This window comes from Oryctolagus cuniculus, chromosome 3 (assembly GCF_964237555.1).
Source record: "Oryctolagus cuniculus chromosome 3, mOryCun1.1, whole genome shotgun sequence".
Taxonomy (NCBI): domain Eukaryota; kingdom Metazoa; phylum Chordata; class Mammalia; order Lagomorpha; family Leporidae; genus Oryctolagus; species Oryctolagus cuniculus.
The window spans coordinates 76,790,599-76,808,473 of NC_091434.1; the positions used below are offsets into that span (position 1 = coordinate 76,790,599).

Consider the following 17,875-nt stretch of genomic DNA (forward strand, 5'->3'; position numbering starts at 1 on the left):
CTGCTTAAGGAACTTGTATCTGAGGATCAAACTGGGTAGGAATGAAAATTCTTATTATTAAATACTTGTTCTATTTTTATTTTCCATTATATTAAGTATCTAGATAAGTGGCTCTGTTTTCAACATCCAGGTTGTACATTAGAATAATCTAAGGAAACTTAAAAATTCTTGGCCCCACCCTTCAGAGATTCTGATTAAATTGGTGTGGAGTATAGGGTATAAGCATTAGTGTTTTTAAAGATGGCTCAGGTAATTCTTAAGTATAGTCAGTGCTGCTAACTACTGAATCAAACTATATAGCTACCCTTGAAGACAGTACATTGTAATTGTATTGTAAATATTATTAATTTGCCTTCAATTTGCATCTAGTTCCTATGTGAATTAAAATCACTTAATTGAAATATATTCCAATATTTAATTGGAAGTTGATAAAATTAGATTAAGTTAACCTATAGATAAAACCTATGATAGCAAATTGTTTTTAGAATTATATTAATCTATGACAATCTAGTTATATGGTTATGTGATTATTCACAATTAGAAAAGTACTTCACTATTTTTTGAACTAGATTTAAAATACTTCAGCTAATTGTTATTTTTAAAATTTCTTCATTGTTAGTATTATGTAGGATGAATGAAGCAAATTAATATTTAGGATCATATCTGCATTTCTTTGTAGCTGGAATAAGCTCTGATTATAGCCTTGAGGAGATAGATGAAAAAGAAGAACTGAGTGACATGCCTAAAGATGAGGCCGAAAATATTTCTCTGAAGTCACAGGATAGTCGTTTTGTATCTACTGATATAATAAATACACTGAAAAATGATCTTGATTCAACCGCTGGCAATGACAGAAAAGAGTCCTTGCAGAACTCCAAGGAAGAAAAACAAGATACTGGAAACACAGATGGACAGTAAGTAGTCCATGTGCCAGAAGTCTTGGTGGAACTTTAATTAATACTAGTCTTCTGAGATATAGATCTAATATTTTAAACACAAATATAGTAGGGCCTTTGGTTGAACTTCTTCCTTTTTACCATCTTTTAAAATATTTTTAATAAAGTATCTATTTGCATATAACTGAACTCAAAGAAAATGAAATTCATTGCTTCTCATACTCCTGTGGTATAATCTACAAATAAACCAATCACTTGTAGTTAATTTGTTGGGCTCAAAAATTTAAAAATTGTAAATGTGCTTTGCCTATTATCTATTTGACCTAAATGGTTTATTTAATTTTCAAAGTTCACAAACATTCCTCAAAGGTGTTTACTGGCTGTTAGATGAAAATGACTGTGCATGATAAAGTGTGATGCTGAGTCACCAGGATTATTGTTACAGTTCACTCTATGCTGAGGTGCATTTCACATTTGATCTGAAGAGGTGAAAGCCATATTTTACTTACATTTTGTTTGAAATGCAGCACCATCAATAAAGATGAAATAAACCAAGCAAAGTAAACCTTCTTCCTCAAAAGTTTGCTGTAATTTTCATGGAATTGTCTCCAAATTAAACTATTCCATTGCAAAAAAAAAAAAAATAGGGACTCAATCCACATCCTGATTTATATAACTGACTTTGCTAAAAAACAAAACTAAAATATTCCATTTAATTTTCCTTTTCTTTAAAAGAAAAATAACTGATAATAACGAAGACACTATTTTAGAAAAGTGTCCATTTTACTAAGCTGCTTTTTTTTGGTAATAGGACCACCATATGAAAGGTGATGGTTCATAGCAGCATTTCCTCCCAGTTACATTTTTCTTTGCTATTAAATTTCCAGTATTTGGCAGAAAAAGATGATTATTTCAGTCCATCTGTCTTTGGCAATTGTTGCCTCTTTCCCCATCGTGTGTGTGTGTGGTATTTGAGAAGTACGAACATAAAATATCTTGTCTTCCAGAGGATCACACAGTATTTTGTGTGATACAAGCAATGAAGACATGGTAGTGGACACTGTAAGAAACTTGAAGTCACTGGGCCGAAATCAAGAGAATGGTGAGTTACATAAACATTATCAACCAACACTTTCAGAGCACTGTGATATGCCAAGGATTATTCTTGATACTTATGAATTCATTCAATCTTATGTATCGACTCACTTAATAACTTAATTACATCAAATGTTATGGGTACTATCATTTTTGGTCCCAGTTTACAAATAATTGAGATACAAAGATACTCCATTGAGGTCCTACACTAGTAAGTGATAGACACAGGCTTTGGACTTGGTCAATATTGCTCCAAAGTGTACCCTTAACTACTATGTATAATATCAAAGCTGGCATTAAATCGTAGAGATTATCTAACTTAGAACTTGGATCTTAAAAATGTGTTCTCTGTACATTGGTGTGTGATATCTTTCTCTTTTTCCTTCTAGTTCTAGTGCAGGCCTACTTTACTTCATACTCAGATTGCTGTACTTTGAATGAAACTTGTGTGATTTTCAATGCCTGAGCCACATAGTTATGTGATCTTATTTGCCACTATTTCCGAATTCCTATCCTCAAATCAGGACTATTTCTTCTTTTTTTCATTATATAATTCATTCAGGATTTTCTTTGGCCTATGCTTTTTACTTTTGCATGGAAAACCATTTTCCACTTACATCACCTATTTAATTTCTATCCAAAAAATATCACTTCATTTGTTTTGTTACTTGATTACAAGCAGCCAGTTTCAATCTTCCTGATTCCTCAGCTCAGTTGGATACTCTTCATCTGAAAATAATATGATCCTTTGTATGAATTCCTAATAGTACCTAAAAGAATAATGAGATTTTCCTTATATCATCAGGATTTAATTTCAGAAAATTATTGCTGCACAATATAAAATTCAAAAAAATGTATGATGGTCTTTAAAAGGGATAAGGAAGTGGCTTATGAATTTGCACAGTTCAATCTATTATCTTACTACACAAAATTGTGTTAAGATTCTTAGAAAACATAGGAACATATTATTTGGATAAAACATGGAGAATCAAAATATCATGTTTATCTATACTAGCACTTTAAAAAGATCATGGAAGATATGTATTGTGAGAATACTGATCATGGATTTCAATTTTTTTTGTCAAATTAAACTTATATTTTAAGTTCCACTTTTCCATGAACTTTTTGAAGTTCGCTTGCATGTCTCATTTTATATGGGTGGTGTGTGTTGGCTAATGTGAATACGTATGCCTCATTTTCCCCCACTCTAAAACTAATCTGAGATACCTCACCGAGAACATCTAAAAGTAAATAATTTCTCACAGTTTGCCTCTTGGTTTGGTTTTTCACAGTATGTTTTAAGGATGGCAGTAGCATTTCTTTCTGTTGAGAAATCATTTAAAAGTTTCTTCCTTTTCAGAATAATAGTCAAGTTATTTTCACTAAGACTTTGGCATCAGATGAGTGCTGAGGTCACAAGTACCTTTACGTAATATTTCATTTGTGTATGGTTTGTACTAACTTTCGTCAATTCTAGGTGATTTTTAAAGCAATTTCTGTTATCCTGAAAGTAGATTCATTCTGTTTTCCTCTTTACTTAACCCATACACCTGTTTATAGCAAAATTTCATCCGATGTCAGTGACAGTTATGAACAGGAAGAAGATAGGAAATACAAAAGTTACCTTCTCCCTCTACTGGCCATCTTTAGAAAATGGCTTAAGCATCATTGTCAGCCAGGAATAAGGATGGCTTAGCTAGTAAACTGTTCAGTGGTGATTCCAGGTCTCCAGACCTGACAATCATTGGAAATAATGATAAAACGTAGATGAGGAATTCAAAGTTTGACAATGGTTAAGTAGAGGTCACTGACTAAAAATAGGAAAAAGGGAAATTTGGAGTGCTAAAACCAACCAGTTTATTACAGGGGACTTGGTTTTAAGTATATGTTTACATTGATTTACATTTTTGGGGGAAATGCTTCTATTGTATAAGCTAGGAAATACCTCTATTCATTGTAAAGTGAAAATAAGGGAGGAGAATATGCTTTTAGCTCATTTCCTGCTGCAAGGGCCCATTTCTTAAAATTTTCTATACTCCTAACAGTATTCAAATATATATCTTTTTTCAAATATATATCTTAAACATACAAAGTTTCATATAAACATTAAAAATTCTTAGAAACCAAGTGATGTAAGAGAAGAACCACAAGTGTGCCTCTTCTATAGTTTCTATTCATATGTGTTCTTAATTTTCTAAATCACAAAAATAAATGATTGGTCACGGAGAATAGTCACTCAAATAGACACTACATATTCTGATTGTCACTTGCATTTTATCTGGGAAGAATAAAAGTGAATTTCATTTTAAAATCATATACTGAATACAAGAATATGCAAAACAATATAGATATTGCTATAACCAAATAAGCAAGATTTTTTTTTATTTGTTTGAAAGTCAGAGTTACACAGAGAATGAGGGAGGGAAGGAGGGAGAGAGAGAGAGGTGGGGGAGGTCTTCCATCCACCGGTTCACTCCCCAATTGGTCACAGTGGCTGGAGCTGCGCCGATCCAGAGCCAGGAGCCTCCTCTGGGTCTCCCATGTGGGTGCAGGGGCCCAACGACTTGGGCCATCTTCTACTGCTTTTCCAGTCCTCAGCAGAGAGCTGGGTAGGAAGTGGAGCAGCTGGGTCTCGAACCGGCACCCATATGGGATGCTGCAGGTGGAGGCTTAACACGCTATACCGCAGCGCTGGCCCCTAGGCAAGGTTTTAAAATATTTTTTTAAAATTACTTGTAAGCAAATTTACCTGGCAGCATGCTTTTTTCCCTCCATATGTGTGTAGGTTCTTTTTCTTTTTTAATGATCTATTTTATGTACCTTATTACATTTTAGGCAGTATACTTGATCTTATCCTGTAACAGATACAAGTCAGTGACTATAAACTGTAGTGAAATACTTTATACCCCTTCACAATTTGATTCACAATGCCTACATTTCACTGGAAGAGATGACTAGGGCATTGATGATGAGGGTGATGCCTCATGCAGAGGAAATGATTATTCAGGGCTTTTGAATAAAGCAACACTTGTATAAGTCAGTTCAGTACCAGGCATGTGTTGCATATTTACAGACTTGTGTTCATTTTAAATACCTTGTTCCAGTCCTTTGACATCATGTGGTTGACTGGAAGTTGTTGCTTTGTTATCCTAGATGCTGGCAAATGATTTTCATTTTTAGGAGATTTATTCAGAATTAGGAGGAGATGTAGTACAGGGCACAGGAAGGCTGTTTTCTCTACTTGGGCTCTGACTATAGAAGAATAAGGGTACCTTCTCCCCACAGAGAGAAATCAGAACCAACATGATTATTTTTATGTAGTTGAAATCACCCATGTTGTACCTAAAAACAAAGTCCTCTCGGAGTCTCTAGTAAGGACAACCAATTATCTAGACAGTTAACTGGATTCTGTTTTATTTCATATCTTAAAGGTGATGTTTTCTGTTGTCTGCCTAATTAAGACTGACAATATTTGTAGGTTTTGTTTCTCTTCTAATGTTACATATAAAATATGAGTACACTAGGAACTATGGGTAAAAGAAAGTCAAAATACAAAAAAAAAACTGTTTTTTGGATTGGTCATTTATTTTGTCATTATTAATGATGACTGAAAAGTGAAGCCTTTACTTACAAGAAGGAACATAACTACCTTCTATGGAGTACCTGTTCAGGGCAATATCATATCCTACAAAGAAGGTTATATAAATTGTATGCAAAATACATGTTTTCACTGTCTTAAATCTGAGCAAACTGAGATTCAAAGGGTTGAATTGATATGCTGTAGCCACATAGGTTAAGCTGGATTTTCATGGTATTTTCTCTGTATGCAACTTCAAGCCTTCAAATGTTGAGAGAGCTGAAAATTATCCATAGAATTCAAACCAACCTATTTCATTCATGTTGGGTAAGGAGGCATTGAATATGTGAGTTCCTTTACCTTTTGAATATATTCAACCTGATGATATTTTTTCTCTCAGTAGTTCCAAATGGAGTAACTGTCTTTACAATGAACACAGAAGATAATATAAAAAATAGAGAAATCAGTGCAGGAAGTGCTGCCAAAAATAAGGATGTGGACATGGTAGTTGACAGACGATCAGACTATCCAGATCGTAAAAGTGATAGTGTTCTAAGTTCCAAGGAAAATGATCCTGCAGTACCAGATCAAAAACTGAGTCAACCTACTGCAGAAAAGACAACAATGCAAGACGCAGCAATTCAGACAGCCGCTTCCTGCAACAGTTTTGATGAGAATCACCAAGATCATAATTTGTCTACCTACAAAGTTGATGAAATTGTGCAAACCTCAGATAGCAAATCAACTCAGCACTCAGCCCTAAGTCCACAAGATACCTCAAAAGACTTCGGGAATCAGGATACCCGAGTTGTACACTCACAAGGTCAACTCACCATGAAAGATCCAATTTGTCCACATGGCAGTGGTGATCTTTTGTCTCCTGTTGACGGAACAGATAAAAATTCAACTGCTTCTTACCTGAAGAATTATCCACTTTACAGACAAGACTATAATCCCAAGCCAAAGCCTTCAAATGAAATTACAAGAGAGTATATTCCCAAAATTGGAATGACTACTTATAAAATAGTGCCTCCCAAATCCCTGGAAATATTGAAAGATTGGGAATCAGAAACCAGTGGTTATAAAGACGATCAAAAGATACACTCGTTAGACAAAAAGCACACCCATGAGGATGTGAAAGAAACTGCCATTCAGACAGAAGACCTTGTTATATCTGAAGGCCCAAAGGAGCCACTGCCAGACCTCAAACCAAAGCCTAACTTGAGAACAGAGCATCAGGTGCACAGTGCTGTGGGCTCCTCCAGCAGTGCCACAGCTAATCCTCTGGAACCTCCCAGGATGACTAGAGACACTGGCTTTGCTCCTTTTGCACCAAATTTGGAAGACATAAACAATATTTTGGAGTCAAAACTTAAATCTCGGGTTTCAAATCCCCAGGCCAAACCCAGTTCTTTTTTCTTGCAGATGCAAAAGAGAGCATCTGGTCACTATGTGACTTCTGCAGCTGCCAAGAGTGTCCACGCTACCCCTAATCCTACCCGCAAAGAACTAACAAACAAAGAGGTGGAAAGGGATTCACTGCCTCCTCCGGAGCAGATTCTTTCTCCTTTAAGTAAAACAGTGCACTCGGCTCCACAACCCCATCTGAAAAAACCTGATGATATCATAAGTCAGAAGCCTGCTGAAACTTCTCCTCCTCCTGTGGCTCCAAAACCTGTACATCTTCCCACTAATCAGGCAGCAGCCCTAAATCTGAAGACTTTGAAAACCTTTGGTGCCCCACGACCATACTCAAGTTCTGCTCCTTCGCCCTTTGCCCTGGCTGTAGTGAAACGGTCACAGTCGTTCAGTAAGGCACACACTGAGTCCTCCAATGACAGTGCGCCCTCCCCACTTCCAGCCGACCCCAAGGAGGGGAACATTTGTTCTGCAAATACGTTTGTGGACATCCCACAACTTGATGTGGTTGATAAGGTAAATGTTACCACTTAAAAAATAAGGATTTTGATTTATACAGCAGAGTTATCTTGGGATTAGCCAGCATGTTAGTATGTTCATGTGTTACTTTACTCTGAATTCATATTAAGCAGATGTCATGCTAATATAAGGGAAACAAAGTGGTAGCACATAGAATCTAATTATTTTCTCTGATAGCTATAGTTTGTATTACCTGATATTGACTATTATTATAAGGTTAATATTATATACTGATGTCATTAGCAAATGGCTTAAATGTTCATAAATTTGTATAATGTTACTAGCTTATAGTTCTGTTTTACTAATAATTTATCTTCAACTCTCCTTGATGCTATGATATACTTTATTTTCTTCAACATTATGGTACTTTATAATTGCAAAATAAATAATTATATAGAAACATAACAGTATCAAAAGACTAGATAAAATAACTATATACCAGCTATACATTTTCCATCATATCTGTTCAACCTCAGCTTACCAAAAATTTTGACATATAAATTGAAAGCAGTTTTAAAATGTAATTTATGTAATTTTCCCCATTTTGTTAACTCAGTGTCTAATTTTTCAGTTACATGTTTGCTGAACAAAACGTCATCTATCCACTGTTTATTAATATACCCAAAACAGTATGCTGTTGACCTAGTGTATAATCAACTAACTGTTGTATTTGGCTAAGTTCAGATAAGATAGTCAAAGCAGAGGGTGAAATTCACAACCTAAATCATGATAATCCATGTGCATTTTAAAAGAAGTACTTTGTATACTTTCACTCTGATGTTGTTTAAAGAATACTTTCATATTTGTGTGACAGTTCCAGAAGTATTTTATACTAGTTTTTCAAACATTCCTAGAGTAAGAGAACATTAACCACATTGCCAAGTAAAGATGTTTCCATAATTTTAAAGCAATATTTATGTTGAAGATTATTTCATCATACATATGTATAACTTTCATATAGCATCAGGAAGAGATGTATGATGTAGAGATTAATTCATTACTTGAGACAAAGCTTGTGTTTTTTCTTGGAATGGAATACCCTTTCTAAATACTGGAAGCTTGATTGAAACAATACAATTTTTCAAACTACTGCCTGTGCCCTGTGTAGCTGATTTTTTTTGTGAAGATATTTATTTGGCAGTTTGGAAAAGACATTTTTAAGATTACTTGGTAATATTTGCCAATTAAATCAGTTACTAAATATTCCTTCCTAAAAAGTTTAATTAAATTTCTAATTCTTCAATTTGGAAGTTGTTAGTTTATATGTTTAACATCATAAGAAAAATAAATAGACAGCACTTAGTCACTGTAACCTCCAGAATCGCAAAATAAGTTATAAAGTGTATTATAGTAATTAACATTCCTTTATTAAAAGACATATAAGGTTCAATCAGCATAAAATCATCAATATTTTATAATGTACATTCAAAAATAATAATTTCATAACCTGATATGTTGGAACCATGAAAATGGATTATTTTTTAGTTTGTGGGTTTTTTTTATTATTTGTTTAGCTCTTCTAGCCAACTCCATGTGTATGAAGTCAACTTTCCATCACAGTAATGAGCTGCCTGACATAGGCTCTACTTATCAGAAGAGAGTTTCATTTGAAAGCTTCAGAGTCCAAAAGAGCATAGAGCAGAATAGGCAGCGGCTGCCCATTGGCTGCATCACCCCATGGCATGGATAGCAACAGCAGTAGCAGTTGTCAGAGTGAGCTGTCACATCTCAAACCGAGAGCAAAGAAGGGAGCTGGCTTCCCCCAATCCTTTCCAAGGGCATACCTGCAATGGTGAAAGGACCTTCCGCCCAGCCTCAGCTGCAGAAGGTTCATTCCCCTCCCAGTAGTGCCGCCATCAAACTGAGACTTTCACTGTGGCCCTTTGGAGAACATCTAAACCAATATCCAAACCATAGCACCATGTGTTGGAAAACCCAGCCTCTTATACTCAAGCACAGTAACATTACCTTTGAATTAGTGAAAAGAGAGGTACCGTTGTTCAAGGGAAGGGAAGGGAATCCCCTCATCTTTCAGCTTGGCTCTGGCAGCAAAGGATAATGAAGTGGGTGAGGAATCAGAGTTACATCTAAAACACCAGTGTGGAAAGTGATGATGATTTTTAAAGCGCTACTGATACTGAAACTGTTTTTACAAAAATGGTTCATCCTTCTCTACATATACATGTAAATATTTTGCATTTATTTTTGTAGGAGAATAAGTCTGTTCGTAATGAACAGAATTCTCAAATACCAACTGCAGCTGACTGCCCATCCTTCACCCTTTCGAGACAAAGCTCTTTGACATTCCGGAGCTCTGACCCAGAACAGATCCGACAGAGTTTGCTGACTGCAATCCGTTCCGGAGAGGCTGCTGCCAGACTGAAACGGGTAAGTTCTGTTGATCAGATGGGTGACAGTGGGTTTATTTTCAACGTTGTCAAACCAATACTTGAGGGAAATTTTTTCCCTAGCATTTAAATCTAAATAAGGAAGATGCCAGAAGTTTCTCTTTTATGTCAGGGGTCATTTTTGAAGTATAAGCTGAGAGTCCAGAATCTCTCACATACTTAAAAATATGTCAGGTCTATTTTCCACTTCATGGGCCAGGTGTGGAGCATGGGCTTGGTTCATTATTATATAACTATATATAACAAGTGCCCTGAACTCTTATTTTAAGAAAGTATTTTAGCACAGCAAAAAAGATTCTTTTGAAAATACCTCTCTGTATTCCAGAAAAGGTAGACTGGTGACAGGGACCTGCACGTTTTCAACTGTAGCTCCTACAGTGACCAAAGGGACTGCCGTATGTGGAGTTTAGAGAGAGTTTTGTACCTGAAACCAAAAAGAAAGAAAGAAAAAGAAAATCTAAAGAATGTCTATGAGTCCTAATGCAAACATTCAAGTTTGTTTTTTTTTTTTTGTTTTGTTTTTTGTTTGTTTGTTTGTTTGTTTTGACAGGCAGAGTGGACAGTGAGAGAGAGAGAGACAGACAGAAAGGTCTTCCTTTGCCGTTGGTTCACCCTCCAATGGCCGCCGCGGCCGGCGCACCGCGCTGATCCGATGGCAGCAGCCAGGTACTTATCCTGGTCTCCCATGGGGTGCAGGGCCCAAGCACTTGGGCCATCCTCCACTGCACTCCCTGGACACAGCAGAGAGCTGGCCTGGAAGAGGGGCAACCAGGACAGAATCCAGTGCCCCGACTGGGACTAGAACCTGGTGTGCCAGCGCCGCAAGGCAGAGGATTAGCCTAGTGAGCCTCCGTGCCGGCCCCATTCAAGTTTTAATAATGCCCTGCCAAAGTTGTGTAGTTCCTCCTTCCTGAGAGCTAAGAGAGCACTGGGAGAGGAGGCAGGTTTCTTCTTGGGGTAGTCACAGGGATTCTTCGCAGGTAACTTTCCTCCCTCTGTTCCCTGGAAGAGGACAGGAGGAAGCTTTAAGCAAAGCCTCATTCCTTAGACTTCCCACAAGCAGTCTTCCCCTGCTCTCCCTTGGACATCCTTGATAGAAAAACCTCCATAGCTGAGACATCTTCATTTTGTGAATTCGTTTTGAAAGTTGTTTAGAAAACAGTGAGAGACCTGATGAGCACAACACCTAACCTCCGGAGAAAGGAAATCTGTAAAAGAACAGGAATGCAGCAAAGATAAGGGAAAAAAAAGGGTGGGGAAGGCATCCTGGCCTTTCTACCTCAACAACATTCCACAGACTGGACTGGCTGAACCAGTTTCCTTGGTGTGTTTGTGTGGAACACAGAACTTGGTGCTCCCATCTGGTCAAATATGGAGACAAGGCAAAATATTGCGTTCTGTCAGGAATGGAAGAAATGGGCCGGCGCCGCGGCTCTCTAGGCTAATCCTCTGCCTGCAGCGCCGGCACACCGGGTTCTAGTCCCAGTCGGGGCTCCAGATTCTGTCCCGGTTGCCCCTCTTCCAGGCCAGCTCTCTGCTGTGGCCAGGGAGTGCAGTGGAGGATGGCCCAAGTGCTTGGGCCCTGCACCCCATGGGAGACCAGGATAAGTACCTGGCTCCTGCCATCGGATCAGCGTGGTGCGCCGGCCGCGGCGGCCATTGGAGGGTGAACCAACGGCAAAAGGAAGACCTATCTCTCTGTCTCTTTCTCTCGCTATCCACTCTGCCTGCCAAAAAAAAAAAAAAAAAAAAAAAAAGAGTGGAAGAAATGGGAAAGAATAACTCAGAGCATTAGGTCTGAATTTTATAGAGTGTTTCTAACAGTCTACATCTAGGTGCTGAGAAGCATACAATTTGGCTGACTTTTGAATATTGAAATTGGTATTTCACGGGCCATGATAAATTTATACTTTTGTGGAGGAAAGATCTCCATGTTAATAAAATGTAGAGTCTCATTTATGAAAATTTCTCTCATCTTGTAAATTAAGGATAAGTTTCAAACCATCAATACCAAACTCAAGCTTTCTTAACTGGGTAAATTTGACAAGCATTTTTTTAAGCACATCAGTACTAGATAGTAAGGGTACAAAAAATGTATACAGTGAAACTTCTGCCTTCTGTGTTTTCACACTCTGGGTCTGGGAGGCAGCAGTACATAAAACCCATGGGAGAGCCAAGTAAGCACACGAAATTGATTGCAATGCCTTTGTTACTAAGTCAGTGAATATATTAATCACTTTCAATGAACTAATTGTAGAAGACTATGCATTAAATTGGAAATGACTTTTTAGACTAACAGAATTATACAGGCCAGCAGCTTTATTCTTGGTGTGTTATGGACCCTGCTTTGGCAGTCCCGTCACATAGAAAAGTCGTTGTTTCTGGAATGAGCTGGATTGAATCAACATGGAAAGCAGGCCTAAATTATGAACCTGTAGTTGTATCCTATTTAAAGCTTATTACTTTAGGTTCTATTGAGTATTGAGTGGTAAGTTATTGATAGTTCTGAGTCTGTATTGCCACTAAAAATGGATATATGATATAGTAAATTTCATGATACCAATATTCCATGTCTAGTACTTTTACTTCTAATTAAATACTCTAAAAATTGTGGTTTTGTATACCAGGGCTCACATTTAAGAGTGCCCATGGAATAATGTTTGTGATAGCTCCAAATAAACAGAATTGTAATGTCCAAAAAATAGTAAAATAAATGGTACTGTGTTCAAAGAACAGACCATCATATAGAGCAAAAAAAAAAGGCAGCCACACCAGACAGTGTCGCTGGAAGTACACAGAAATATATACATGTGAAGTTGGACAGCATTCAAAGCTGTATTATAATGTGATTCTTGCTTAGATGGTAATTCTTTTTAAAAACAAGGAATTAATTAGAAAAATCATTGTGGTTGTCTTCTTCACAGAGGAAAAAAATAGTTGTTAAGGGCTTTTTGCAGCAGACAGGCACACGATGTAAAGAGACGTACAAAAAATGAAGTAATCAAGATAAGTGTCTTACTGCAGTGTATTTTAAATATCCAGATTAACACAAAAGTTCATGATGGAGAAAAAAACAAAATTTTCAATAGGGACAAGATAAGCAGATGCCTAGAGGTATTTCTCCTTATGATCTGGGTAGTGGGTTATTGGCAAAAGTTAGTAAAAATCATACAGGTGGATTGCTGATTTCTTGTGATTGCTGCTTAGTCACATGTTTCTGTCCTGTACTGAAGATTTCTCCTAGTTTCTCTTAATTTCTGACATTTCTTTTATACAACAACAATTACATTGCCAAAATCTCCAGTGATTTTGACAGCAGATTTAAAATGGCTCATCAGAAAGCTGGCTCTGTGCCTCTGTCTTGCACACAAATGTTCAATTTAACTCCAGGTACCAACTTGTCGTAGGGCTCTGGTTCATACCAGAGCAATTAACCTGCATTATATTGGTTTGTTCACATTAGAACAATTATTTGGTTGATAGCTTTAGTGTAAATGCAGTCATGAAAGTGATTTTTCATGTTTCTGATGGGCTTTTCCTATTCCTTACCTGACTCAGCCTCTGTGGAGTCTCAGAGATTAGCCTGATCTTCATATAAAGCATTACTTTTCTAGCTTAGTGTTTTGTAAATTGATGTTAATATTTATATACAAATCAGCAAATTATTTACAGAGAATAAAACCAAATAAGTAACCTTCTATCACTGGCCTATGTTGACACAAGAACTTCTTTGGGTGCTTTCAATATTTAGTGATGCCTAAATTACTCAGAATAAGGCTATGACACTATTATCAATAGAATATAGGTTCCAAAAATAAGTCTGAAAGTAAACTGATGAATGAATGAGATTTGGCACTTGATATTAAGTATTTCTTCACTATATCAAATTTATCTTTGGCTAGATAAGAGCCTGGAGGGAAGGAAAAAACTGGGTAAGTCACCCAGAATCTTGCTGACTTGTGTTTTTGTTTGGTCTGTTTTTATTCATATTTCATTGGCTTGGATTTGAACAACCAAAGTCTTTCAGGTTGGCAGCTCTTTCCATGTGTCTTTAAAAATTCATCATATGCAGTTACATAGTTGTGTTCCTTATATAAATAAGAAAGCTAGCAGAGTATTCCTCAAAAGTCTTCAAACTTCAAGGGTAGAAAGTTACTGGTTGATATTCACATCAATAAGTTTTTAAATGTTATTTTTAAAAATATCTTGATTATAAGTAATATACAAATAACCTTTTTTATTTTTTGTATTTGAAAGAGTTACAGAGAGAGGTAGAGACAGAGGTTTTCCATTCGATGGTTCAGTACCTAAATGACTGTAATGGCTGGAGCTGTGCCAGTCCAAAGCCAAGCCAGGAGCTTTCTCCAGGTCTCCCACGCAGGTGCAGGGACCAAAGGACTTGGGCCATCTTCTACTGCTTTCCCAGGCCATAGCAGAGAGCTGGATCGAAAGTGGAACAGCCTGGACTCAAACCAGCACCTATATGGGATGCTGGCACTGCAGGCTGGAGCTTTAACCTGCTGCGCCACAGCGCCAGCCCTGATAAGTAAACTTTTTTTAAAAGGTAGTCAAGATCTCTGCTCTCAGAATTTACAGAATAGCATTCTAATGATGTCTTCTTGTGTTTAAAAGTTTGGTAGACAAATTTTAAACATCCAAGGAAATGCCATTTTCTCCCAAAATACCCACTCTTGATAGATTGCTGTGTAGTCTTTCAGACTACTTTTGTAGTATGTAAACATTTTTAATTTGTAAAAAAATGAATCCCTCTGCAAGTCACTTATAAACATACTTCTTTGAAGCTTTCCATCTTATCACATACATATCTATTCTGTTCTTTTAAAAACTACATAGCATTTAACTATATGAATGTAACAGGTTACTTACTACTAATTGGTGGACATTTAACTTGATTCTACATATGGTACTACAATGAGCATGTTTTACTTGCAAATATTTAGTGCCATCTGTATGGTTTTAAAATGCCTAAAGCAAATTTTCTCTTTTACTTTACGAAGAATTGTTAGAATTGCAATTTTGGCAAGAATTTTAAGACTAACTTTTCCACACAGACTTTTGGGCTCAAGGTTGCACAAGGATGTCCTTACCTGTCCTTTGCTGATTGCATTTGAGGTATTCCATGAATACTAAACAGGGTGCAAAGGAGTTTTCTGTCCTCCTGGCTGCAACTTTTCTTGTCAGCCATTTTATTTCAGGTGTGTGTGTGTCAGTCATGCTACTCCATCCTGGATCCTTAAGGCAGTTAAGAAAATTCATTAGAGTAGATGACAGATCTTTTGTTTCTGAAAGGCATGAAATGAAGCACAAGGAAACCAGATCCAAAGTAATTTTGTCAATTTCATCTAACTTATTCTGTTAATTGGCAGGTAGACTATGTGGCCATTTGTACTTTAGTTTAGCCTAGCAATAAACTTCTTCACAAAATGGCTTTATTACATGCCCTTTTTCTTCAAATGTTTTTGTTTAAAATTTCAAATTATTATGCATTTTACTATTAAGACTCAGATGATTTTGCTTTCTTTTAAAGTGGAAGTTTCAGGGTATTTAGGATATCCTTGTTCAGTGTTTTTGTATGCTAAGAGTTTTCAAATACCCATAGAAGGCTTTGGTAGTAGAATTTTGAAATTTAGGACTTTATTTACTGAAAAGAAAATAAAGCAAACCTTTTTATTCTGCTAGTATAGCAATCACAGATTTGAGTATTTTTAGTTCCTGAATATGAAAGCATTTTACAAAGCAAAGGCTGGGGGTTTTTTGTTTGCTTTTGTTTTTAATAAAGAAATGCCCATGGGAGTGTGGGATGGGAAGACCTCAGGTTAGTACAAACCACCAGCATGAAAACTGTAAATATTCATCGCTTTGTAGAAATCACTGTTTTCTTTTTTCTTTTAAACATTTTCCCAGCCCTTTTGGGAGCCAGAATTAATCTAGCTAAATATGCTCTTCAACAGCTTGGCCTGTAGTCTGTTTGTGCTCTTGTCCTTTATGGTTGATTTGGTATTTTGGTAAAGACTAAGATGTGTTAATGGATTATTTAACTTGTTTGTTGAGAAAATAACAACTCTTAATTTCATGTCAGATGAATATTCTTGATTATTTGAAATTTACTAATTAATCAATACTGAGTATTAACATTTACAACTAACTGAAAATGAAAATGTAATTGTTGAGAATTGAAAATTAGACAGCTGTCCCATTTTAAACTGATGGGTGCAAAGTATGTTTCTTTCTCTTAGGTTACTGTTCCATCAAACACAATATCTGTGAATGGAAGGTCAAGACTCAGCCAGCCCATGTCCCCTGATGTCCAGGACAGCCGTTAACTGCTGCTTTGCCATATTGCACTTCACTGCTTCAGTTTCTCATACCAACTTCACACTAATGTGTTGGGAAATGTATATTCAGATGTACACTAATATATTCTCTTTCAAAGTCTAAAAAGTCTATGGCTTTTGATGCCAAATGAATTATCAGAACTTATAATTTATAATAATTTTAGTTGTTTTTTCTTGAGTTGAGTATGCTGCTTTAGAATTTAAAGATATAAATGGCTTTCATTTTTTTCAAAAGAGAAGTAATCACCTTTATTGATTTATTTACAAATACATTCTCTATAGTGGTGACTTAAGACAAAATATGAATTAAGATACCTAGATTTATATTTGTATGATACATCAATAGCTAAGCAAACATAGGTCTGACATTTGCTGCCTCAATGTTATAGTTTAATTGGATATATTTTTAAGTTATATTAAAGCCTATATTGTGTTTAAAAAATCTAGAAAACTAGTAATATCAAATAAGTGTATGCAGTTCAATAATTATGTGTTATGATGAATCACTTGGTGTCTAAGAGTTATCTTGTGCAATCTTTATATAGTTATAAATCAACCTTATGGGAAATTTATAGTATTTTAATATTTTATTAACATGAAACAATTTTTTAATCTTTAGAACTTAAGTTGCACAAGGAGAATATTAAATATTTTCTGTATATAATTATGGCATTATTATCACACAAATATATGTACCAGATGCCTTAAAAACTTTCCTGTGAAAATGTTGATATTATTATGTCACTTACTTCATATCTGATGTGTAGAAAGCAATAGTGGTTGATTCATGTCCATATTGGAAAACTTAAAAGACTATTTGGAATTCCAGAAACCCTGGTTTTATTTCAAGTAAAATGATAAAATATTCATAAATGTACTTAAAATGTTAATATTCTAAATAATAATATATATTTGCATTAAAGCTAAAACTGTTAAATGAAACAATACCCACTTTGTTAGCTTATAACTACCCAGGATGTAGAGTATTTTGGTGTTCCACTTTTACATAGAGAATATTTTCATTGCTCACTTTTTCTTTGAACTTTGTTCACACAAGCTGAAATTAAGTTGTTTTCAATAAAGCTACTGAGATATCTGCCTCTTTGGAAAATATGTTGATTTTATTCCTGTTTAATAAAAGCAAGTTATACTTTTGGGGTGTTTTGATTTTTAAAGCTTTATTTATTTGAAAGGCAGAATTACAGAGAAGCAGAGAGACATTTAAAACTTAAATAAAAAATTGAAGTCTTTTTAAAAAAATTATTTCAAGGCATAGATACAGAGAGAGAAGGACACACACACACACACACACACACACACACTGGGGGAGAGAGAGAGATCTTCTATCTGCTGGTTCATGCCACCAATGGCATCAACAGCCAGAGCTGAGCTGATCCAGAGCCTGGAGCTTTTTCCAGGTCTCCCACGTGGGTATAGGGACCCAAGGGCTTGGGCCATCTTCTGCTGCTTTCTCAGGCACGTTAGCAGGAGCTGGATTGGAAGTGGAGCAGCTGGGGCTTGAACCAGCTTCCATATAGGATGCTGGCATTGCAAGCAGCGGCTTTTTTTTATTATTATTATTATTTTTTGACAGGCAGAGTGGAC

At 36.1% G+C, this 17,875-nt stretch overlaps 1 protein-coding gene across 18 annotated transcripts in view; it reads left to right on the forward strand.

Annotated features, from left to right (window-relative positions):
• COBLL1 (cordon-bleu WH2 repeat protein like 1) overlaps positions 1–17,425 on the forward strand; it is a 193,958-nt gene extending 176,533 nt beyond the window's left edge. For 6 of the 18 annotated variants that reach the window (XM_051848576.2, XM_070070742.1, XM_070070751.1 and 3 more), the window contains 6 exons: positions 680–914; positions 1,904–1,998; positions 5,969–7,503; positions 9,718–9,894; positions 13,817–13,846; positions 16,172–17,425. In XM_051848576.2, the coding sequence (XP_051704536.2) occupies positions 680–914; positions 1,904–1,998; positions 5,969–7,503; positions 9,718–9,894; positions 13,817–13,846; positions 16,172–16,258 (2,159 nt within the window). In that variant the 3' untranslated portion in view covers positions 16,259–17,425. The remainder of the gene's footprint in view (positions 1–679; positions 915–1,903; positions 1,999–5,968; positions 7,504–9,717; positions 9,895–13,816; positions 13,847–16,171) is intronic. The other 12 variants (XM_070070750.1, XM_070070745.1, XM_070070753.1 and 9 more) reach the window with 3 other exon arrangements.
• Positions 17,426–17,875: the final 450 nt, after the last annotated feature.